Genomic DNA, 23,747 nt, shown 5'->3' with positions numbered 1-23,747 from the left:
ATCAGGACAACTGCTCATTTGAATCTAACCGTTCATTTTGTCATATACTATTGATCGATCTGAAGAGACTAAAGACGGGATTTTGTCATGTGGAATGTGATTGAATATAGGAATGCATTTTTTACGGTTAGGATATACCCTAAGCCTTCCAATCTCTACGCCGCGATGCGAAGAATATTGAAAATCCTTATAGGCGTGATTCTCCTTCTTCCTTCATTTAACTATGGTTACTTTCAAACAACCATAGTTAGTATTAGGTAGCGACGGACGGACAGACTTTAGAACGTTGCGGATCTCACTCGTACCCTAACCCTAATAATAGCTGACGTCAGCCCTAGAGCCATTCCCGCACGTGAGAGAGGGAATAATGAAGGTCCCCACGAGAAACGACTCAACAGAAAACACTCACGCTCTCGGTAGAGGCATTCTAACCGTCCACTCTGTTGCCACGTCATCTATCCGCGCCGTTTCGTGCTTGGACGGCCGAGATCGCGCTTCCAGAGCTACTGGTAGAACTCGGAGCAGCTTCTGTTTCCTCCCTCTCTCTCCTCCCTTCGGTTTTTTTTTTAAACTTTTAATTTCGATTTATTTTATTTTATTTTTGTTTTTCGATTTTGATTTTTTGTAGAGAGAGAAACGATGAAGATCATGGACGAGGAAAGAGAGAAAGAGAAGGAAATTAGGGTTTTGAATGGCAAAACCCATGAAAATCATGATGTTGATGATGGTGGCGACGATGATGATGATGGCGACGATGACGATGATGATGATGGGGTTGATGAGATTGTGGTGCCGGACGATGATGATGACGATGACGATGATGACGATGATGAGGATGATGATGACGACGAGGATGACGATGATGATGATGTTGAAGAGGTTTTACCTTCCAGCGGCGGTCCTCAAGTCCTATCGGTAGATGATGACGACGACGACGATGAGGACGGGACTGATGATGATGATGATGATGATGATGATGAGGATGGTGATGAAGAAAAGGAAGAGGTATTTTTTTTTTAAAAAAAATTTTTATTTGGTATGACCTTTTTTTTTAAAAATAAAAATAAAAATAAAAATTATTGCTGTTGATTTTTAGATTATTTTATATTGGAAAAAAGCAGAATTTTAAATGCTTCTGGGATTATTTTAGATTATGTCCGTGGTTTTTTTTTTTCTCATAATTTTCTATACATATTTTAGATTTTTGCTTTGTTATTATTATTATTATTATTATTATTATTATTATTATTATTCAGGTACTGTGTATTATTTTAAATTTATTTATGCAGATTTAGTAATATATAATATTTTCCTGTTAACTATGTTTGAATCTATTCGGGGGTTTCTGATCTGGTTATGCATTATAATTTTCATTTTAATTTTATGATTACTTTTTTTTTTTTTGTAATTATACTGTCGGTTGGTTTTTGCTTTTTCGAGTGGTGGTTTTTCTTTTCTGACTTTTCTGAATTTGTTATTTTATTTCCTTTGAATAATATCTGGTCTGAGTCTCCCCCTTTCTTTGAAATTCTTCTTTAATATGTTTATTACGAGAGTAAAAACTTTTTTACTTTTTTAATTTTGTTAGAGTCATTTGGATGCTTGTAAAATTTTAAGCTTTAAACATTTTATATCTGAAACTCTTTTAGTTATAAAGTGTTTAGTCTCTCATGTTTGGCTTTAAGTAGCGAAGTCTTATAAAGTGTTTTAAGTCTGTCCTGTTCGGGGGCCATTTGGCACCATGGATTTGGGGGAATTCGAGGGGATTTTGAATCCCCTCGTATGTTTGGCACGTAACGTAAATGGGGGTTTCAAATCCCCTCAAAGACGGGGTTTGAAATCCAAGGTGGAAGCTAGGATTACATCTAAAATCCGTCCAAGAGTCCCATGTGTAACATGTGTGTCACTAGGCTACTAATCTATAGGGCACATGGCCCACTGATGATATCCCAAAACAATCAAGTTATCAATTGCATCACTAAAATACCTTTAATAGGATGATCTGCACCGTCCAAACATTGTTCATATAAATCAACGGTTAAAAATCGTTGGATAGTCACTTGGATGTGATCCTGTACTTGTGGCCCATCCAAGACTTGGAATTTCATAATTTTCGGCCAAAGTATATATTTTAACAGGCTTATTACAACTATTGTGTCAAACATTACACACGTACACTAATTAGGGATATTAAAGTTAATTTAGTAATTAAATTCAAACCCCTGGAAATATACTATACATAGCTATTTTTGGTTTACAGGGGATTCTGAATCCAGGGTGTCAGACACAACCAGAGGATTCCAAATCCAGGGGATTTCTAATCCACAGTGCCAAACGAGGCCTAAAAGCTCTTGTCACCTATAAAGTGTTCACTGGCATCCAAACAACTCCTTGTATCTCTTTACCTTCAAACCCTTTACAACTACAAAGGATTTTACAAACATCCAAATGATTACAAAGTTTCTTGAGATCTTATTTTCGTTGAGGGCTACTGGGAGCTTGGAAAGTTTTTGGGTGAAAATTCCATTTGTTGGAAAACATTTTCCAAGAAGTGCCTTCACAGAAAAAGTACTGAAAATTCACCTTTTTTTTTACCTCTCCAAATGCTTTCTGTGAGATGTACTTTCAAAGAAAAAGGTCACTTTCACCCCCTTTAGTGGGGCCAAGGATCTGGTATCCAGACCATTTATCCGATAAGCCTTGCTGTGGGTGTAATTGATGGGCCATGTCTATATGGTACAATGTGCATTATGATTGAAAAAATAATAATTACAGTAACAGTTCAGATCCCACTGAAAACAAGGCTAAAGATTGGATGCTAGGATCTTCTGATGCATGAAACTTTTTTGGTGTGTGATCCATCCAGTGGGGTCCATCTGATCAATGGTCTAGACCCACTAAGCACCATACATTTTGCTTTTAGGAATAGAAACCAGGGTCTATAGTTCCTCCTTAATGAAAATTAAAAAATAAATAAATTTGGTTCTTCTTTTTATGGACAGATGAAAAGCAATATTTATCTTCTTTTTTTCTTAATTATTAGCGTATTTCTGATGTTTTCCTTATTTGGTGTATAAGGAATGCTAATATGCAGCTGTTGATGCAGAAGTTGTATGACCTCCTTTGTCATGGAACATGTGTGTCGATTGGGACTGTCTATGTGGTGGGCCACCAAATGGATATGCCATAGTCCAGAAAGAAAGGGATTGGACTGTGGAAGCTGTTCGATCAGTGGCCTGCAAAGGGAAAAGTTTTTGAACAACCACTGATTGAGAGAAATTTCCAATCACTGCAATTTCTGGCCTATAGCACATCCATGTGGTGGCCCTCTAGATCAGCCTTGATCACCAAACGTGTGCGCCAAACTTCCAAGATGATAGCTGCATATTAGCATTCCTCTTTTCCCAATGAAGTTTCGTTTGCAAAGTCAATCATTTGTCTTCATTTTATTTCTGTTTGAAATGTGTTTTGTCATTTTTCTATTTCAAGAATATGCATGGATTCAAATATAGTCATGCATTGCTTGTACAATGCAGCATTCTCCATCGTAGCTGATCATGACGAATTATAGTCTTGATGCACCAGTTTGTACCAATGAGGCCCACAGGTTGCTGATCCAGGCGATTACCCCAAAATCTACCAGATTAGAGGTTCCTAACCCTTTGACCGATGGCTCCTACAAACAGACAGCAAAAATCATAGCAACAGTCCGTGGAAAGGGTTAAAGATATGGTGGTGTGGATCTTCCAATTTTGAAGAGTTTTGTGCCATCCCTCATCTGTGTGTGGGTCCCATAAGATCAATTATCTTGATTGATCCCCTGCTTGAATGAAATGGATTCATCAAGACCCTATTCATGTTCTGATGCATCGGGACTCTGTTAACTTCTCTTTCATCATACATTTTGCTGCTCCTTCCATCTGTTTTTATACCTAATTGGTTGAAAAGAAAGTCATATGCTGAAATAAATTGATGGGTGGATGCTGGTTTTGTCACACAATGTTCTCGCTCATGATTTCTCTTTAAGGTGGTGTTGCTGTTGCAATATGACTAAGAAATCTTGAAGCGCTGACTTGTTTATCCTTCTCCATTTTTATATAAACATGTCGTTGATGACAGTAGTCTTACTTCCGTTCATGCTCTTCCTTGTGCCTTCTTATATTGAACTTCTGGATTCCATTGTCAGTTCCAGCCTTCCTGTCAATCTTCTTTTCCCTTATCTTGCAGGGGGTGCGCTCTGGTGTTACCAGTACCACCTGTCCATATGCATGGATTCCATTGGTACAAACTTCTGGATTCCGTTGTGGTGGGCCACCAGTTTGGTAACACCAGAGCGCACCCCCTGCAGCATTGCTTGTCAGTTCCAGTCTTATATTGTTTCTCATACTTCAGGGGGTGCGCTCTGGTGTTACCAGTACCACCTCAAGTTTGTGGTGGTACCGGGAAGAGGTGCAGTCCATGTGATGTCCCCACACCATCCAACCCCTGTCTGGCAGATGCATCACATCAGAAAGCTGCTAGGACTTAAAAAACAGCCCGATCCAAAACTAAGCTGGACCACAGCAAATGGACCAACCTGGGAGGGAACAACAACCCTTGAATTTCACAGGGCCTATCTGAGTTGCAAAACAGCCTGAATTTTGGCCTGACCCTTAATATGGACTGAAGTGTCTGAAGTCTGAACAGCCTTGATTATATACACAACATGGTTGGCCCCCAACTCTAATTAACGCCCAGTGTTCCCTCACTATATTTGATGTGCTGTGGCCCATCTGAGTTTTGAATCAGGCTATTTTTTGGGCTCCGGGAGTTTTTGGAGATGATGCATCTTGTGGATGGGGTAGATTCTGTGAACACATCATGTGGGCCCACCGCTTTCCGGTTCTACCATTATCTTATTGTGGTACCACTGTATCCCTGGAGCGCACCCCTGCATACAGTCAGAGACTATTGCTGTTAACTGAATGCTTTTGTCTATCTTTGGGTATTTTCTTCAAGATGATGATTAGTCAGGTAGGATGTGTACTCCAAATATCTTAATTTTGGACAAGAATGGTTTGTTCTCATCCCAATTGAGATTTGGCACAGAAAAGGCAAGGGAACAGAATCCTTCTTATTGTGGTTTCTGTTTTCCTTGTCGTCCCAAATACAGAGCCGACGTTCCACTCGAGGCCTGTGGAACCAATTTTATTTCCAAACTGGCCCTTTCATAGTGATACATTCTAAGCTAACATTTATGTATTAATTTCGCAGTGCATTTGATGTTTGTGGACATGTTGTCTTCAACCATTACTTTTACCTTCTCTTTCTGTTTCTGACATGATAGTCTCAATTTCAGGAGGATATGGGAACCGAATACCTTGTCCGACCTGTGGGTCGGGCAGAAGATGAGGAGGATGCTAGTGATTTTGAACCCGGGGAAGAAAATGATGAAGACGAGGATTTTGATGAAGAAGATGGCGATGCTGGAAAGGATGAGGTCTCAGCAAAGAGGAAGCGGTCAAGTAGAGATGATTCTGATGATGATGATGGGGGCGAGGATGACGAGAGACCCTCGAAGAGGTAGGCCCTGTAGGTTGAAGACTAATGCTACTGTTTCCATTGACATAGGTGAAGCTCCCCTAACCCACTCTGCCAAAGATGGTACAGATTTCTCTCTTCTTAGTGTTGTGGTTGAAAATTTGCGTCTTGGCGTCTGATTATGTCTCTCTTTTAGAAACTGGTTTTACTGATGTGGAAAAAGTCTAGCAATGTACAAGGTAGGAACTTTTAGATGTGATGTGAGGGAGGTTATCTGCTTGCTCAAATACAGCTTATGGATGTATCATTTCTTTCTCACTTTTCCACCCTCATGAAGTACTATGCCAGAATATGGCATGCTATGCATGCATATTCCGTTTGTATTTCATGCATGTTTTCCTGTCCAAGCCATCTAATCTGTGGGCACTACTGTTGATGGGACGGGCCCCAACTCAAAATTCACACTGGACAAATGATCTTGTTTGTCTGTTGGTGTAGATTCTTGTATACAATTCTTCCTTAGGCAGAGGGCCTTTCATATAAAGGGGGAGCTATTTGATATTGGGGTGCATTTGGTTGCACCAAATATTATGAAATTTTGTAATATTTTGGACCAAATTAGACTGATCAATCATGAAATTTCATGGTATTTGGTGCAACCGAAGTCTCCCTTACATAAATTTGTGAGTTATGTTTTGAAGCCCTACCACCAAAAAAAGAAGAAGAAGAAGATATTTAGTACAATGATGGGATTAAATAACATCACTATATTTAGTACAATGATATTTAGTAGAGTTCATCACTATCTTTCTGAGCGGGCTTCTATCTGCATTTACCTAGATGGTTGTAATCTTTTTTCTTTTCGAGGGTGATCGTTCTACTACCTCAGCGGACCGATTTCAGCCTCTTTTCCTTGTCTTTTTTTCTTTCTCTTTTTATAAAATTTCCGTTATCTCTCTCTCAAAAAAAAAAAAAAAAAAGGATTAAATAACATGAGATAAGACTGATTTTTATGTGGCACCCAAATTGGCCCTGACCAAGGTGTTCCGGATCCATAACAATACAGCCATAAAGGCCGGTATGTATAGGTAACAACTGTAACTGTTACGCGATACGAGAGTGAAATGATGCAGTTGGTTTTTTTGGACCATATTAGCCGTTATGGGGCATAATAACCGTTACCTCATAATGGATGTTACGGGGCATAGCAGCCGTTATCCCGTAACAGTTGAAAAATGGTTAATTTTTTTCTCCTCGATTTTTCACTCCTCTTTTCAAAAACTTTCTTAAATTATTCTATAGAAGATTTCGACCACTCTTATTATAGTTTTTATGATTAAAACTGTAGATTGAATTGATTTAGGCAAATAGAAGCTTAATGGTCATTTTTTCAAACAATTGAAGACGTGATATTTATGTCATTTTTTTCTCGATTTCTAGTTCTAATTCTTGATTGTGATATGTAAATATTAGAAACATAACCTAGAGTGGACCATTATGCTACTATAAACATGTTTTTTTTTTTTTTTCTCTAAATATTTTTTCAGAATTTTTCTGGTAATTTTTTTTTTCCAACTATTCCAGGGTCGTAACGGTTGTTATGCTCCTGTCTAGGTTGTTATGGCTGATACCCGTATCAATAAATGTGGTGAACATGACACTATTATTACCAATGTAAAAAACTTTAGCCCTATCCTGATGCATGCCTGTAGGCTTCCCAAAAATGACCATTAGACAATCTTTTCTATGCCTAATTTATATTTAAAGTGTTAAATTGCTGGAATTTTTTCTATATTAGAATATACATGAGTTTTTATCAGCCCACATGCCTGTGGAGCCTTTCCCATCCACATGCAAGCTCACCTGCCAGTATTACCACTCATGTGATAGATCTGAGCTTTCCCACTTGGTGGGCCACACTATTTAGATCTTTTGGCTAATGTGGACCTTTCTTCTCAGGTTAGTCAAGTGAATAGACATTGATCATCCTTCTCAATTGCTTAGTTTAAATACTCAAAAACTCTACTCGACTTGATACTCAGCTGGGTTGGGTAGACTCAACTAAATCTTTGTTTGACTGGACTCAATATTTAATAAATTAATTAAGTGATATTTAAGATGAGATAAGTATTGAAAATGATAAAACAAAATCAGTTAAGGATTCCAAATGTATTCCTTGCAACTCTGTTTTTTACTAAAAATATATCCTGGCTGGCGAGTGACTCAGTTGAGTTGGCCAACTTTTCAAGCCAACTCACCAGTCTTGTCATGAGTCGATTTGAGTTATGCTAGTCACTGAGTTTCATGAAACTCGGTTCTAAATCTAGCTGAGTTGACTCCGAGTTTTGAGTTAACCCGCGCATACATCATGAAGGGCTATCCAGACCATCCCATCTTGTGAGACGGTGGAGCCTATCTTTGGAATCGTAACCATCCAATTAATGGCCATGGAATGGAATGAATGGTTGAAAGCACACTTGTAAGTGGCCTATTAGCTTTATTTTTGCTCGGGGCCGAACATGGAAATTACACATCTAATGATCAGAAACATATCACGGTGGGCCCTTCAAAAAATAAGTGTGGGGTCTGTGCCATGGCTCGAAGTCGATCAGGTGATACTCATGTAACACTGTAGCGAGTGTTCTCTTAACCGTCGAGCCCATCTTGATGCATGTATTGTACATCCACGCTGTCCATTTTTACGTATCATTTTAGTACATGGTTTACAAAAAATGAAGCAGATCCAAATCTCAAATGTACCATAGCACAAGAAACGGACGCACCGTTGCAAATTTCTGATGGCTCACCATTATGTTTATTTACCATCCAACTTTTTGATAAGGTCACACTGATGAAGGTAGGGCTGAAAGTCGGGCGCGTTGGGTCAGGTTGGTGCTCAACCCTAGCCCAACTCAAGGTTCCTGAACCTCCACCCTAACCCAACCCAACCCAATTTCAAGTTGAGAATTCTCAACCCAAGCCCAACCCAAGTGGGCTTGGTTGGGTTGGTGAGATGGATACATGCTAATATTTTTGTTATCATGTTAGTTTATTATATTTCAATACATGTCTTATTTTTTGTACCTATGATTTTATTAATTATATGTAGTTATTTATAGTAAAGAACTTTGTTTTTTTAAAACAAATAAGCTAAAATATAGGATACTTACTCTTTTAAAAGTCATGTTGTGTAGCACACAATTTATTTGGGAGAGAGAAATCTGGCATATCTTGTTAGCATGAGTAACTTATACATGACTGGGTTTGAGTTAGGTTGAGCATCGAGTAATCCGGTACCTCAACTCAAGCCCGACCCAACTTTTATCGGGTTGGTGTTTATATATCCCAAGCTTGAGACCAAACCCAATGCATCCTGCCGGAGCCCAACCCAATGTCGAGTCAGTCATGGGTCGGTCGGGTTAAACCCGCCAAACTTTCAGCCCCAGATAAAGATAAAACAAAAATATCAGTTTGATCTAAAACTTTTGTCACCTTAAAAAGTTTTCAATGGTTAATAACCACTATTTCCTCTGGTGTGGTCCATTTGAGATTTGGCTTTACTTTTTTTTTTTTTTTTGAAACCATGCCCTAAATTAAAATTTAAAAACTGATGGACAGCATAGATGTACAACACATACATCAAGTGGGCCACACTATCGGGAAACACCCCCACATGGTATTACCCAGGTTACACCTAATCCGGTCGGATTCGGATTGCGTGGCGTGAAACCACCTAGTGGGTACCGTGTTGACGAAGCAAAGTTCTGTGGCCCAACCACGATCTCTGCATTATATCAACTCCAGGGTACCGTGTTGACGAAGCAAAGTTCTGTGGTCCCCACCAAGATCTATGCATTGTATCTACACGGTCCATCCATTTTGCCAGATCAGTTTAGGGCGTCATCCAAAAAAATGGGCAGATCCAAAGATCAAGTGGACCACACCACAGAAAGCACTGAGACAAGCAGCTGAGTGCGCTCGGAAGGACACTCATGGTCAGTTCACATTGGGGACCCCACCACACAAGTTCCATAGAGTCAAAGTTAGACCGTCCATCTAGTGATATATACTGTAGATGGTTCAAAATGCACATGGACCAAATGATTGTAGCCATCTTGATTACCAGGCTTTTATTTTAAGGCATTGCCCAAAGATGAGGCAAATCCAAAGATCAAGTGAACTGCACCACAGGAAATAGTTGAAATTGAGCTCATATTATTGAAAGGAAGTTTTGGATCAAGCTAATATTCTTGTTTTCCTTTTATCCATAACGTTGTGACCTTACTAACAGGTTGGATGACAAATAAGCATCAATATGGGTAGGGGTGTACATAGAGTCGAACCGAGTCGAGCTGCCTCAGCTCGACTCGGCTCGGCCACTAATTGACCTTAGCTCGAACTCAGCTCGGCCACTAGCTGACCCCAGATCGAACTTGGCTCGACTTAGTCCTTGAGCTTGACTGGTCAGCTCAGCTCGGTTCGGTCAACAACTCGGGCCAGTTCGAGCCAAGTTTGCCTGTGCAACATTTTTACAAACATATGGACTACACCTTCAAAATCTTACTATATGTAAAACAACAACAGTAGTTTTACAGGTATTTTATCTAACACCTTTTAAGAAACATAAAAATTAAGAAAAAAATGGTATTTGTTTAATATACATACATTCCTTGCCACCAACCACACTTCTTTGAGTCATTTCATCAAACACTTGGTGAGCAACATCAATATCAAAGTAACCGAGTCACCGAACTAGTTCGATTCAAGACGAGCTTGAGCCAACTTGAATTCATTTTCGAGCTCAAAAAATCAGCTTGAACTCAGCTTCGAAGCGAGTCGAATCGAGCTTTTTCTAGTCAAGTCAAGCGAGCTAACTGAGCTAAGCTCGATTGCTCGATTCATCTATACCCCTAAGTATGGGGCCTATAGAGAAAATAAGTTTCAATAGTCAACATCCATTTTCTATGGTCCACCCTACTTTTGGATATTCAAATGATATTCAAATGAGATTATTCTAAATCCATTTGAAAGTTCATTGAATTACCTTTCCAACGAATATAAATTCACTTTGATCGAAATTGTAACAAGGGAGTTATGATCATTTTTACATAATGCTCGATGTTAGAAACGAGACGAATAAAGATCACCTGATTCTTTATAATCAACGATTCTAAAGATTAAGCGATCTTTTAGATGGTCAAATTATCTCCAAGATGATTTCAAATGCATTTAAAATATTATCGAATTACATTTCCAACGAGCATAAGATCATCCCTGTCGGAGTTAAAGTTCTTTCAAAATTCAAAACTTTCAAGGGATCTCACGAGCGCAACTAACGTTATCATGGACTTTAGGTCCACTTTTGGACATTTAAATGATGTCCAAATGAAATGATCTAAAATCTATTTTAAACTTCATCAAATTATCTATCTAATGAGGATAATATCACTAAGATCGAAGCTTTAACGAGGGAATTATGATGGTTTCCGCACGATCATTCAATGTTGGAAATAAGTATGAGCTCACGCGATTGCGTGAGAGTACACTCGTGATCGTGCGATTCGAGAGTGTACTCTCGCACGCAAGATCACAGTAGTTTCCAGTATCAAGCAATTGCACGAAAACGATCATAACTCCCCCAGTATAACTCTGATTGAAGTGATCTTGTGCTTGTTGGAAATATAATTGGATGAACTTTCAAATGAATTTAAAATTATCTCATTTAGACACTATTTAAATGTCTCAAAGTGGTCTCAAAGTCTATCGTGACGTTAGTTGTGCTCGTGCAATCGCACGAGAGTTCTGAATTTTGACAAATTTGACCTAACTTTAAAATGTCATAACTCCCTTATTACAACTCCGATCGAGATAATTTTGTACTCGTTGGAAAGTTAATTCAATAATCTTTCAAATGAATTTGAATCATCTTAGTTGAAGATCATTTCACCATTCAAAAGATCACTCAAAGTTTAGAATTGCCCAATTCTAAAGAATCTGGTGGTCTTTACTCGCTCTCATTTCCAACATCAAGTGATTGCGTGAAAATGGTCATAACTTCGTTGTTACAACTCCAATCGGAGTGTCTTATGGTTATTGGAAGGAAAATTCAATGAACTTTCAAATGGATTTAGAATAATCTCATTTGTACATCATTTGAATATTAAAAGTGGCCCAAAGTCCATGGTGACATGCGATCGCTCGGGAGTTTTGTATTTTGGCCCAACTTTGAAATGTCATAACTCACTCATTACGGTCCAATCAGAGTGATCTTATACTCATTGGAAAGGTAATTCAATGAACTTTCAAATAGATTTAAAATTATTTCATTTGAACATCATTTAAATACCAAAGTGGCCCTAAAGTCATTGCATTGGCTCTCATTTCCAATTGTGTGCAATCCGGATTAGGGTAATCTCTTGCTCGGTGAAAAGATAATTTAATAAACTTTCATATGGAATTGGAATCATTTCATTTGGACATCATTTGCCTATTCAAAAGTGGGCCTAAAGTTTATGATATTGTTATACTGTGTTCGCACTCATTTTTTAAGTTGGAATCATCTCATTTGAACACATCTATGCAAAGTTTTTTTAAGAAAGAAGAAGGAGAACCCATTTTCTAAGATGAGTGGATTAGATGCAGCCCTAACTTCACCAAAAACAATATGCCTCTTATCATGGGGCCCACTTTGACGTAGTTGTTTTGTATCAACACCGTGCATCCATTTTGCCAGATCATTTTAAATTACGTGCTTATAAATGAAGCAATGCAAATCTTATGCGGACCATACCATAAGAAGCATTGGTAATTGAACATGCTACTGTTAAAACTTTTTATGGCACACCATAATGTTTTCATATTGTTTATTTGCTATCTAACTTGTTTATAAGGTCACATGAACCTAGCTGGAGGTAAAACACTAATATCAACTTTGTCCAAAACTTTTGTAACTGGTTATAAGTTGTTGATGGTTAATCTCCACTGTTTCCTATGGCATGGTCTACCTAAGGCTTGGATCTGGTGCTCTTTTGTACTCATGCCCCAAAATGATATGGAAAAATGGATTGACAACATGGATATAGAATCCATGTACAAAGTGAGCCCCACAATAAGGTTGTGATCGTCTTGGGTGAGGCGGGGCTGCACCTAATCCTTACCTTTTCTAAGATGCATAAAAAAATTGAAAAAAATAATAATAAATTGAATAAAGGTGTATAAGTATATAAAAAAAAAAGTTCATAAGAAACTAATGATAAAAAAGCTACCATTATACAAAAAATTGAAAACTATACTTAAGGGTAAAATGGTTCAATAAAAATGAAGTAAGAATGAAGCCGGTGAGTAGACTAGTAAAAAAGTAATATTTTCAAGAGTGATGTTATTTAAGTGATCCGAAGATATAGTGGGTGTATATCAGCAATAAACCCTTTATTTTAATTAGATCAGTGTCATGAAAATATTGGACTGGCTTGGTACCCGTTGTGTGCAGCACTCGAAGACACCTAGGTCTAAAAGTTGGGCAGGTTCAACCTGACCGACCCGTGACCAACCCGACATTAGGATGGGCTTGGGCAGGATATATCGGGCTCAATCTCAGGCTTAGGCTATACAAACACCAACTCGATAAAACTTGGATCGGGCTTAAGTTGAGGTCTTGGATTGCTTGACCCAACCTAAACCCAATCAATATGTAAGTTACTTATAGATTATAATTGAGTGTGGATTGTCTGTGTTGAATTCCAATGCCTTCAGGTTTCATTGGCCCACATCATTTATGATGACTCACGCTAACAAGATATGCCGGATATCTCTCTCCCAAATGGATAACATGCTACACAACACAACTTTTAAAGGATTAATTGTCCTATATTTTAGCTTATTTGTTTAGAAAAAAAATAAAGTACTTTACAATAAATAACTACATATATAATTAATAAAATTATAGGTACAGAAAATAAGACCATATTGAAGTATAATAGATGAATGCAATAATGTAAATATTAGCATGTATTCACCTGACCAACTCGACCTTGGGTTGGGCTTAGGTTGAGAATTTCTAACCCAAAGTTGAGTTAGGTTAGGTTAGGGTTGAGGCGTGGGAACCGTGGGTTGTGCGAGGGTTGAGCACCAGCTCGACCCAACCCGCCCCCACTTTCAGCCCAAGGGACACCAGTATCACTGGGGGTGTCAATGGGCCGGTCTCGCGCCGCCCGTACGACAAGCCCGAAACAGTTTAAAATCTGCGCTGAGACCTACCCAGACCCGGCCCGTTGACATCACTGGGTACCAGGGCCATGTCGGGCAGACTTGGTACCCGTTGGTTGCAGTACCCGGCCCGTTTACACCCCTGACCTGTGTAAAGTAAACGCAGCTCAGGTTGATTTGCGCCGGTTTCTTGCAAAGGCAGAAAAAACCGGGAAATTTCAGCCGTCGAAATCCGAAATGGCTGGTTTTTAATTTCTACGGCAAATTGTCGGTCTCAGCAAGCTTCTAAACCCTCGGATTTTCAAAACCCGAAGTAGAAGAAGATCGATCCCTCCTAACCCTCACATCTAGGATTTCTGGATTTCCCGGGTTTTGATTCGACTCTGCGCCGAAGATTTGAAGATCTCAGATAACGCCCTTGAATCGAAGTTCTACTGCCTCGATTTCAGTTTTTTTAAGGGTTCTGGCAGGGTTCTTGGGGCAATTTGGGGAGTTTTTATAGGGTTTAATGTCGGATAGGAGGGAGAAGGTGAGCTTGTTCGATGCGGTGGACGGGAATTCCGTCCCCGCCGAGCTGCCAGAAGTTAAAGGATTTTTCAGTGTCGCTTCGGCTAATATATGGACCGGCCGGCCTTACTCCCAGCGGTATTTCGAGATTCTGGAGAAGAGGAAGACACTTCCAGTCTGGCAGCAGAAAGATGAGTTCTTGCAGGCTCTGAATGATAATCAGACATTGATCTTGGTCGGCGATACTGGCAGCGGGAAAACAACTCAGGTTTGGTATTCGAATCTCTCTATCTATCTATCTTGCAATCTACGGTAGTTTTAATTGTCATTGGACTGAATTTGAATTCTCTGAATTTTTAATATAACAATTCATAGTCTTTCAATTTCAAGGACACTATGATGATTTGTAGAAAAGTTCTTAGGCCCTGTTTGATTAATGTTTACAAATGAGTTCATCTCATTTGAGTTAACAGTAATTGTGTTTTCCAGTAAGGATTATAAATAAAGGAGAGGGAGGCGAAACTCTTAAATCTTCCTGTTTCAGCCCGAACTACCCATAGTTTATATAGAGGTCTCAAGTCCAACCCATTGGACTATAAGGGCTTGTTTGGATGGTGGTAAATGGTTTACATTGTAAATGATTTACTAGTAGATCATTTCGAGTGTTTGGATAGCCTGTAAATGGTAAATGAAATCTGCTTTATAGGCTTTCATTAAAAAAAATAGAGCCATTGTCATCTCCTCATTTACTAGTAAATGAAAACTCACCTTTTTGCTGGTAAATGAGAAGGGGGCTTTGCTAGTAAATCATTTACAAGTAGTAAATGATTTGCTAGTAAATTAGAGCATCCAAACACAAGTAGTAAATGATTTGCTAGTAAATCATTTATTACTTGCCCCATTTACCACCATCCAAACGACCCCTAAGTTATGGTCCACCCTGTGAATACTTTCCAACCTTTTACGCGTATGCGACATCCAACCCGTCCAATAGGTTGGCGCCATCATGAGGATCACCTTGTGCAGATATTGGCCACATCGTCAAGTGGACCACATTTATTTTGCTATTTATCAATTACTAGGCATTGTTTTCTGTGGTTTGGCTACCTGATGAGTAGATGGGGCTGATTTTTGCACTAGACGATCCTCATGGTGGGGCCAACCTATTAGAAGAATCAGATGTCATATGAACTTAATAGGTTAACATTATCAACTGGGTGGACTATAACTTTTGGTCCAACCGGTTGGACTAGAGGCCTGATTTATATAAACTATGATCTCTAATGCATAGCTGTTGGTTGTAAGTGGCAACCAAACAGGGCCTTAGACATGTAGAGGATAGAATTTGTTATGGTTGGGATTTGGTCTAAACACACTGGCAGTATGAAAATTGTGGTTTTTGTTAAAATGAGATATTCCTAAATGGGTTGTGATCCAAAGTTAAATTGAACCCAGAGCTTGGATCGGTTGAGTAAAAGCCAAGTGAAATGAAGCTATGTCTCAGTTTGTGATCCCTCTTTGGAAGTCATCCGCTCCTCCCAGAGCTTCTTCATTCTTGTAGTCAGTGTTAAAGCATAAAATTCCGACGGTGAACAAGCTGCAACACCATGCCCTCCCCCTGTGCATATCTAATGAGGAATACAGCCCCCAGCTTCTCCTGCACTGTCCTGTAGCAAACTCTATTTGGAATTTCTTTCTTTTGGCTTTTGGGATGTCCTGGGTCAGGAATGAATCCCTGGAAGGGAAATTTATGCAGTGGAGTATCAGCCTGATTAAATGAAAGAGGAAAGTCCTCTGGAAGTTAGTGCCAATTGCAATTTGTTGGGAGATTTGGAAAGAGAGGACAGGAGAATCTTCAAGGATGCCCAGATTCCTCCTGATTTTATTTTATTTTTTGGGAAAGGAAACAATAACTTTTTTTTAAAGGAAAAGAAGCAGCACTGAGATGGTGCTAGCTACAACCCAAGCAACAAACACAAAACAGAAAAAATTACATCTTTTCAAAACAACCAAGGCTCACAGCCCATTCAATTACAAGAAAAATTGCCCTACTTGCAACCCACTCCCCCCGATTTCTTTCACCTTCTTCTATTTCGTTCTCCTCAATTCACTCATAAGTCAGCCAATAAGCAAGGCCTCTAGAAAACCTTTACTTAGGAAAATCCACACCATCCCATGCTAAGAAAATATCTCCGATAGCGAGAGGCATAGACCGAGCTAAATTGAATCTTCTTAGAAATACATTCCACACTTGACTCGCAAAAGGGTGATGGATGGATAGACGGTCAATTGATTCGCATTAGACATGCACACGAGGCAAATATTAGTGATTGCCATTGATCTCTTTTGAAGATTATCAATAATCAATACTCTTTCTCTTCCCACAAGCCACCCAAAGGCCGCAATCTTCGGAGGAGCTCCGTAATGCCATAGATGATTTGTCTGCCCAATCTTCTCTCCCATCTTCTCTAGCATTAATTAGAAAGACCAGACCAAAAAGCTGCCTGACTCATCTTTCATGCACACCATTGTGTCGCAATCTTCAATTGTCAAACCACAAAGATGCAACCAATCCAGAAGAGACTAATTCATTCACCTCATTGTCCTGGAGATTTCAGTGACACTGCAGAGACCAAACAAAAGACTCTCCATGTAAATAATTGCAGCTAACTACCATTATACTGTGATCCAGGGCAAGGTGGCCCATTTTCGGGAATCTAACTTGTAGGGGTAAATCACCCCTCCAAACATCATCCCAAAATCGAATATTTTCTCCATTCCCTAAAGAGAAACCCGTCCCTTCCGTAAATTTAGCGTTCACACTAGATATCCCTTTCCATACTACCGAAGCTCTATACAGTGTGGAATCCCTAGTCCACCACCTGCCCTCAAGGCACCCATACTAGCTAGCAACAACCTCCTGCCATAAAGCCCCCTCCTCCGAGCCAAACCCCTACCACCATTTACCGAAAAGCGCCAGGTTCATCAACTCCGAGTCTTCCATCTTCATCATAGGATTTACTCACCTATCCCCTTTCCTGAAGATGAATTTTTTTCCTCTTCCAAATCCCTCCAAAGAAAATCACATCTCAGTCTTTCCCACTGAGTTAAAACCAACTTCGGACACTTGAATAGCTACATGACATAAAGTAGCAGATTTGACAGTGCCACTTTAATTAGGGTAATCTAACCTCCAAGAGACAAATATTGCCCCTTCCACCCTGCTATTTTCCTCTCAAAATCTTTCCACAACTTTTGTCCCATAAGTGTTTAGCCAGCTTCCCAATACAAAGGGAGAGCCCCAGAAAGGTAGAGGGGAACAATCCCACGTTACAGCCAAAAGACTCAGCCATATGGACAATTTCTTCCTCTTCCATATGTGCTCCAAGCATCTCACGCTTTGCCAACTTTACATTTTGTCCTGAAACCACTTCAAAGCATCTTCTAATCATGCTCAGATTGTCGAGCTTCACTTGTCACATTTCTTCCTTCTCCATATTCCCTTCCTTCTCCATATTCCCTATTCTTTAATCAATAAAATCAAAAGTTCTTTTTTTGAATGGGCAAGGCAGGATTCAGTCTTAAGGAGAATGTATGATTGTGATTTTGGGTTAGAGTGGCCAAATTTGGTGGGGTAATCTTTTTCCTTCCTTTGGTTAAATACTTCATTTAACCAAGGGAGGAAGGGATTTTCCTGTTCCAGCTTGTGTGTCTGTCTTGCTTTCTCTGTTTCTAGGTCCCTTGGACACATTCTCTTAATGCATTTCTGTTATTTGCTATAATAAAAATAAAAATAAAAAACCAAAAAGAATGATTCAAACAATTACAAGGAATTTTAGAGAATGATTTCGGATCCATCACTTAGTGTATGAGCCTACAAATAATTTGAAAATTAATTAATAAGGAAATGGTTTTGTGAATTAATCGATTTTAAAAAATAATTTATCAATGGACAATTGATAGTCGGATATAGATTATTGCAATCCCTGAGATGTCTTATATTTCGGGCAGTATACACCAGTGTTGTTAAATAAGAATAGTTTTTAGCATTGCATTCACCCCTCTAAAGCGTGAGTCATAAGCTACGTGGCATATAGTGTTAGCTATATGTTACTTATGAATGGTTAATTAAAATAAAAGGAAAAATAGTAACAGAATTTATTTAAAGATTTGAAAAATTGTCAAATTTCTGTTATTATTTTTATTTTTTAATGGAACATAACTTTTCACTGTTCGGTATTACCATCGTTCACAGAATTCATTGTTTGAGTAATGTCACTTTGTCTGGTTGACCTGAGATGTTTGACAGGAGTTTGCTTTCTACAGATTCCTCAGTTTGCACTGGAAGCTGGGTATGCTCTCGATAAAGTTGAGGGGCATAAGATGATTGCATGCACCCAGCCTCGTAGGGTGGCTGCAACATCTGTTTCTCGACGTGTAGCTGAAGAGATGGATGTAACAATAGGAGAAGAAGTTGGTTACAGCATCCGTTTTGAAGATTGCAGCAGTCCAAAAACTGTTCTGAAGTAAGTTTCCGTCTATGGTAGAGAAGACTGTTTTGAAGCTCAATGTTCGTGGTTTTCCTTCTTGTGAATCTTTTCCATTTTGTGGCTAGGTCTATAACACCAGTTTGTTTTATATTCATTTGCAAAATTGGCTGCAGGTACTTAACAGATGGTATGCTTCTAAGAGAAGCTATGACAGATCCACTGTTGGAACAATACCAGGTGATAATTCTTGATGAAGCTCATGAACGGACTTTGGCAACAGACGTTCTATTTGGGCTTATAAAGGAAGTACTGAAAAACAGACAGGATCTGAAGCTGGTTGTGATGAGTGCGACGCTTGAGGCTGAAAAGTTTCAAGTTTATTTCAATAATGTGCCAGTCATGAAAGTTCCTGGAAGGCTTCATCCAGTTGAGATTTTCTACACGCAGAAACCTGAGAAGGATTACCTTGAAGCAGCAATTCGGACTGTTGTGCAGATACACACGAGCGAACCTCCTGGCGATGTACTTGTATTCCTCACTGGAGAGGAGGAGATAGAAGATGCGTGCAGGAAAATAAAGAAAGAAATTTGTGATCTGGGTGACCATGTGGGACCTGTTAAAGTAGTGCCACTATATTCTACATTGCCTCCGTCAATGCAGCAGAGGATATTTGAGCCTGCTCCAGCTCCACTGCAAGCGACTGGTCCTCCTGGAAGGAAGATCGTGGTGTCGACCAACATCGCAGAAACTTCTCTTACTATTGACGGTATAGTTTATGTGATCGATCCTGGGTTTGCTAAACAAAAAGTATACAATCCACGGGTGCGAGTGGAATCTTTGCTCGTTGCACCAATATCAAAGGCAAGCGCACACCAGAGATCAGGTCGTGCTGGTAGAACGCAACCTGGGAAATGCTTTAGACTCTACACTGAAAAAAGTTTCAATGATCTTCAGCCACAGACGTTTCCTGAAGTTCTGCTGTCAAACCTAGCAAATACTGTTCTCACCTTGAAAAAGCTTGGAATTGATGATCTGGTACATTTCGATTTTATGGACCCTCCTGCCCCTGAAACACTGATGCGTGCACTGGAAGTCTTGAACTACTTGGGTGCTCTGGACGATGATGGGAACTTGACCAAGTTGGGTGAAATTATGAGTGAATTTCCCTTGGATCCTCAGATGTCTAAGATGCTTGTTGTTAGCCCTGAGTTCAATTGTTCTAATGAAATCCTCACAATCTCTGCTATGCTGTCAGGTACAAGTGGAAAGTCTCTGTTGCTTTGCATATGTTCTTCTTCTGTTTCATGCTTAAATATTCCACACAGATACGGATCATGTAGGAAGGTGCATGTACCATGTGCATTGGTGCATGTTTTGCGATCTACTCCTCCATTGTCTTATTGAACACATGTCTTTGCATGTGCATACATGCACGTATATGGGTGAAAATCAATTCCCTCAATCCTGCACACGTTCATGTGTCATGAGAAATGATCGCGTACAACCCTGTCTTTCCCGCCAACATGTCGTGTGTTTATGAAATCCAATCCATGCAAAGGGTGTGGCCCACCATGAAGCTCCCTCTGGCGAGAAAATCAGGCCAATCTATTCATTAGGTGGGCAACACTGAGTCATATCATTGGTTGCAAAATTGCTTTTAACATTGTGTCCTGCCAGACAAGTGGATTGGCTGATTTTCGCACCAGGTGATCTTTATGATGTGGCCCACCTTTTTCTTGTTTTTGATATCCTACACTTGTAACACGTTGGCGGGAAAGGTAGGCCCATGTGTGAAGTTAAGATATGGGAGGTGCATGTGATCATTTCTCATCTGTTTTGCCCATGAGGAAAACTATGATACTCTGTTAGTGTCATGGATGATACATAGGCACATAGAAATTACTTAAAATTTGCACATGTGGAATACAAGTAGTCAAATTAAACCATCCAAATTAATATACCCCATGTGGATGTCTCATGAATAAAAATTAAGCTTATTTGATTATCTGACTATCGGATTCATGGACATATGGTTAAAAATGAAAAAATCTCTGAGAGCCTATTTGCACAAGCGTCCCTGAATCAGAGGTCAGAATTGTTCAACCAATCTGATCTTGGGATTGTGACTTGGCAACAGTAGGCTGCACAATCTAGTCAGTTTAATTGAGATTGACAAATGCCACCTGTACAATTTCTGAGTGTCTGCATATCAAGCATCATACACAGCCTGAGTATCATATAACTCCTCTTTGCCCATTTAGCTTGCCGTCCGCAGCCATCTTGTTCTGGCTTCCCTGCCACTGGTCAGCATGCACCATAGAATTTTTTAAGCAAGTGCTGTTGCAGATAGTTGTAGTTTATCAGTATTCTCTCATGAAGCAAGTGGTGTCGTATCGCCTCTATGCATCTGCTGACATATCATGGGCCTCATCTGTGATCACAAATTTCTTTCTCTAGTACCCAATTGCTTTCTTCGGCCTAAAGAGGCTCAGAGAGACGCAGACGAAGCCAAACGCCGGTTTAGCCACATTGATGGGGACCACCTTTCACTGCTACACTTGTATCATGCTTACAAGAAAAACAGTAAGCACTGCCTTCTTGTAGAATTTTTGGAAGTATCATTGATCCATTTGTTTTGGTTTTCTGATTTATTCTTCCAATGGGATGTTGCAGATGAAGATCCATCGTGGTGTTACGAGAATTTTGTCAATCAAAGGGCATTGAAGTTAGCCGATAATGTGAGGCAGCAGCTTTTGCGCATCATGGCCCGGTTCAACCTCAAGCTATGCAGCACAGATTTCAACAGTCGACAGTATTACATCAGCATAAGAAAGGCTATGCTGGCAGGGTATTTTATGCAGGTGGCTCACCTTGAGTGTCGCGGGGACTACTTAACGGTGAAAGATAATCAAGTATGTTAGCCATATTGATTCCTTTGATTTTGTGTTCTTTTCCACTCTCTTTCCGTATTTATGCAGTGCCAGTGTTTGTGCTCTCTCTCTCTCTCTGCATTTGTAGGAGGTTGCTTTGCATCCATCCAACTGCCTGGATCACAAGCCAGAGTGGGTCATCTACAATGAGTATGTCTTAACAAGTAGGCATTTCATCCGTATGGTTACAGATGTTCGAGGAGAGTGGTAGGTTGCTTCTTATCCAAGTAGGAGTGATCTTATATTGGCATCATCTCATGTTTTTCACGTGCCAGCCCTTTTTAAAGAGAGACATCCTCACATCCAACGGTTGGATGCTAAGTTATTGCCCACCCGGTTGATAACTTTCAACGTCTCATGTGTGTGCGATATCCAATTCATCCAATAGGTTGGCCCCACCATGAGGATCACCTTGTGTACAAATCAGCCCCATCTAATCAGGTGGAATACACTTGTATTTTGTTATTTATCAGCAACTATAAATTATTTTCTATGGTGTGGTTCACCTGATGAGTGGATGGGATCTGATTTTTGCACAAGGTGATGTTCATGGCGGAGCCAACCTATTGGATGGTCATATGCACATTATAGGTCTGTTACCTGTTAGGTGGACCTTAACTCATCGCTGACCAGTTGGATGTGAGCAATTCTCTTTAAAGACTACTCGCTTTTGGATCTGGATTGCCTCCGGTTCCTGCAGTCAGAAGCTGTGGGGCCCACCATGAATATTTGTTAGAAATCCACCCCATCCATCTCTCTTTCTGGCTCATGTTAGGACATGCCCAAGAATGAGGTAGATTCAGAACTCAAGTGGGCCACATGACAGGGAAAAGTGGGCAGGGAAATGCCTGCCATTGAAACCTTCTCGGCGTCCAATCGGATGTTTATATGGCATCCAAACCATTGATAAGGCCATTTCCACTGGGATGAACCAAAAACGCAAAGTAGCCTGGTCCAATACTCATGGCCTGATGAGTGTTTCAAAGATGGACGTTCAATCCCCACTGTTTCCTGTCGTGTGAGTTTTGGATTTGCCTCATTTTGGGCTCGTGCCCTAACACGAGCTGGCAATAGAGGGACTGGGTAGATTTCTAACAAACATCATGGTGGACCCCACCTAGCTTCTGACTGCATGAACTTCCTGTGGTCGGGGATTGCAAGCAATCCACGTCCATCTCTTTTGGACATTCAACATCAATCCTGTTTCTTTTTGAGTCATGCAACAACTAAAGTGTGTAGGGCCACGCCCACTGTGCACATGGCATGTATCCAGATCCAAATAGTGGGATCCACTGTGGATGGATCAAGCACCCAAAAATTACTCCAGAAGTATGATCTCAACTAGCCCATTGGGGGGCATTTAACGGTCAACAACCAGAAATGGCCACTGATCAGAGGTCAGGATTTGTCTAATAATCTGATTTTGGGGATAAGGACCAATCGATAGTGGGTCCAAGTATTTGGTTGGTTCAGGTTCAAGCTACATGCTACATGCACAGTTCAGAAGCCCCATCATTTCCATCGTCATATGAGCGTCCCCATTCTGAGATGCTCCGATGTAATGAAAAATGGGAATTGGTTACATCTCTTTGTTTCTATTGCAGGCTGATCGAGATAGCACCGCACTATTATGATCTCACCAATTTTCCGAACTGCGAAGCGAAGGGTGTTCTTGAGAGGCTGTACAAGAAACATGCTAGAGAAAAGAGGGAGAATAGGAACAGGACCAAATGAAGCCAACCTCCCTGGGATGGGATGGGATGTCTTTAAAAGCCTGTCTTGTCTGCTGGTCTCGAGGTGGAGGGCTAGGATGCAATGAAGATGAAAATGATCCCCACCACCAATTGTTGGTCACCCCTGATCATTTGGGGACCTGAACTCATCTTTCAAAGACGCCCATTGAAGGGAAACAGGAGATTGCCGCTTGCATTAGATGGCCCACAAGTAGTTCCACCAGCCATTGCCAATGTGAGTAATTTATATGCACGCAGCAATGTGTTTTCTTGTTTGCAGAATGGGAGTCGGAAGCTCCTTTTGTGTCATGGACTGTGTACACAACTTATACTAGTAGTAAAATGACCCTTTTATTTATTTA

At 40.0% G+C, this 23,747-nt stretch overlaps 2 protein-coding genes across 4 annotated transcripts; both read left to right on the top strand.

Annotated features, from left to right (window-relative positions):
• The first annotated feature begins 351 nt into the window (after nucleotides 1-351).
• Nucleotides 352-5,838, top strand: LOC131225326 (uncharacterized). Its single transcript, XM_058220844.1, has 3 exons — nucleotides 352-509; nucleotides 629-1,005; nucleotides 5,339-5,838. Exons 1-3 carry the CDS (start codon nucleotides 368-370, stop codon nucleotides 5,564-5,566), a joined length of 747 nt encoding a protein of 248 aa, XP_058076827.1. The 5' UTR covers nucleotides 352-367; the 3' UTR covers nucleotides 5,567-5,838.
• Nucleotides 5,839-13,897: 8,059 nt separating this feature from the next.
• On the top strand, nucleotides 13,898-23,747 carry LOC131224827 (probable pre-mRNA-splicing factor ATP-dependent RNA helicase DEAH2). 3 transcript variants are annotated; one of them, XM_058220232.1, is made up of 7 exons: nucleotides 13,904-14,500; nucleotides 18,559-18,758; nucleotides 18,896-19,977; nucleotides 21,180-21,305; nucleotides 21,396-21,634; nucleotides 21,741-21,859; nucleotides 23,257-23,747. In XM_058220232.1, exons 1-7 carry the CDS (start codon nucleotides 14,234-14,236, stop codon nucleotides 23,384-23,386), a joined length of 2,163 nt encoding a protein of 720 aa, XP_058076215.1. In that variant the 5' UTR covers nucleotides 13,904-14,233; the 3' UTR covers nucleotides 23,387-23,747. The 3 variants fall into 3 exon arrangements, with proteins under 3 accessions (XP_058076218.1, XP_058076216.1, XP_058076215.1); XM_058220233.1 differs by lacking the exon at nucleotides 21,741-21,859 and having other exon boundaries at nucleotides 13,901-14,500; XM_058220235.1 differs by lacking the exons at nucleotides 21,396-21,634; nucleotides 21,741-21,859; nucleotides 23,257-23,747 and having other exon boundaries at nucleotides 13,898-14,500; nucleotides 21,069-21,204.

The sequence above is a fragment of the Magnolia sinica genome, chromosome 14 (assembly GCF_029962835.1).
Source record: "Magnolia sinica isolate HGM2019 chromosome 14, MsV1, whole genome shotgun sequence".
NCBI classification, from domain to species: Eukaryota; Viridiplantae; Streptophyta; class Magnoliopsida; order Magnoliales; family Magnoliaceae; genus Magnolia; species Magnolia sinica.
This window is presented reverse-complemented; position numbering and strand designations above follow the sequence as displayed.

Coding starts and splice junctions, on each gene's coding strand:
- LOC131225326 (XM_058220844.1), top strand. CDS start 368: ATGAAGGTCCCCACGAGAAACGACTCAACAGAAAACACTCACGCTCTC. Junction 510..628: donor TCGCGCTTCCAGAGCTACTG/GTAGAACTCGGA, acceptor GATTTTTTGTAG/AGAGAGAAACGATGAAGATC. Junction 1,006..5,338: donor GTGATGAAGAAAAGGAAGAG/GTATTTTTTTTT, acceptor TCTCAATTTCAG/GAGGATATGGGAACCGAATA.
- LOC131224827 (XM_058220232.1), top strand. CDS start 14,234: ATGTCGGATAGGAGGGAGAAGGTGAGCTTGTTCGATGCGGTGGACGGG. Junction 19,978..21,179: donor AATCTCTGCTATGCTGTCAG/GTACAAGTGGAA, acceptor TTCTTTCTCTAG/TACCCAATTGCTTTCTTCGG. Junction 21,635..21,740: donor TAACGGTGAAAGATAATCAA/GTATGTTAGCCA, acceptor CTGCATTTGTAG/GAGGTTGCTTTGCATCCATC.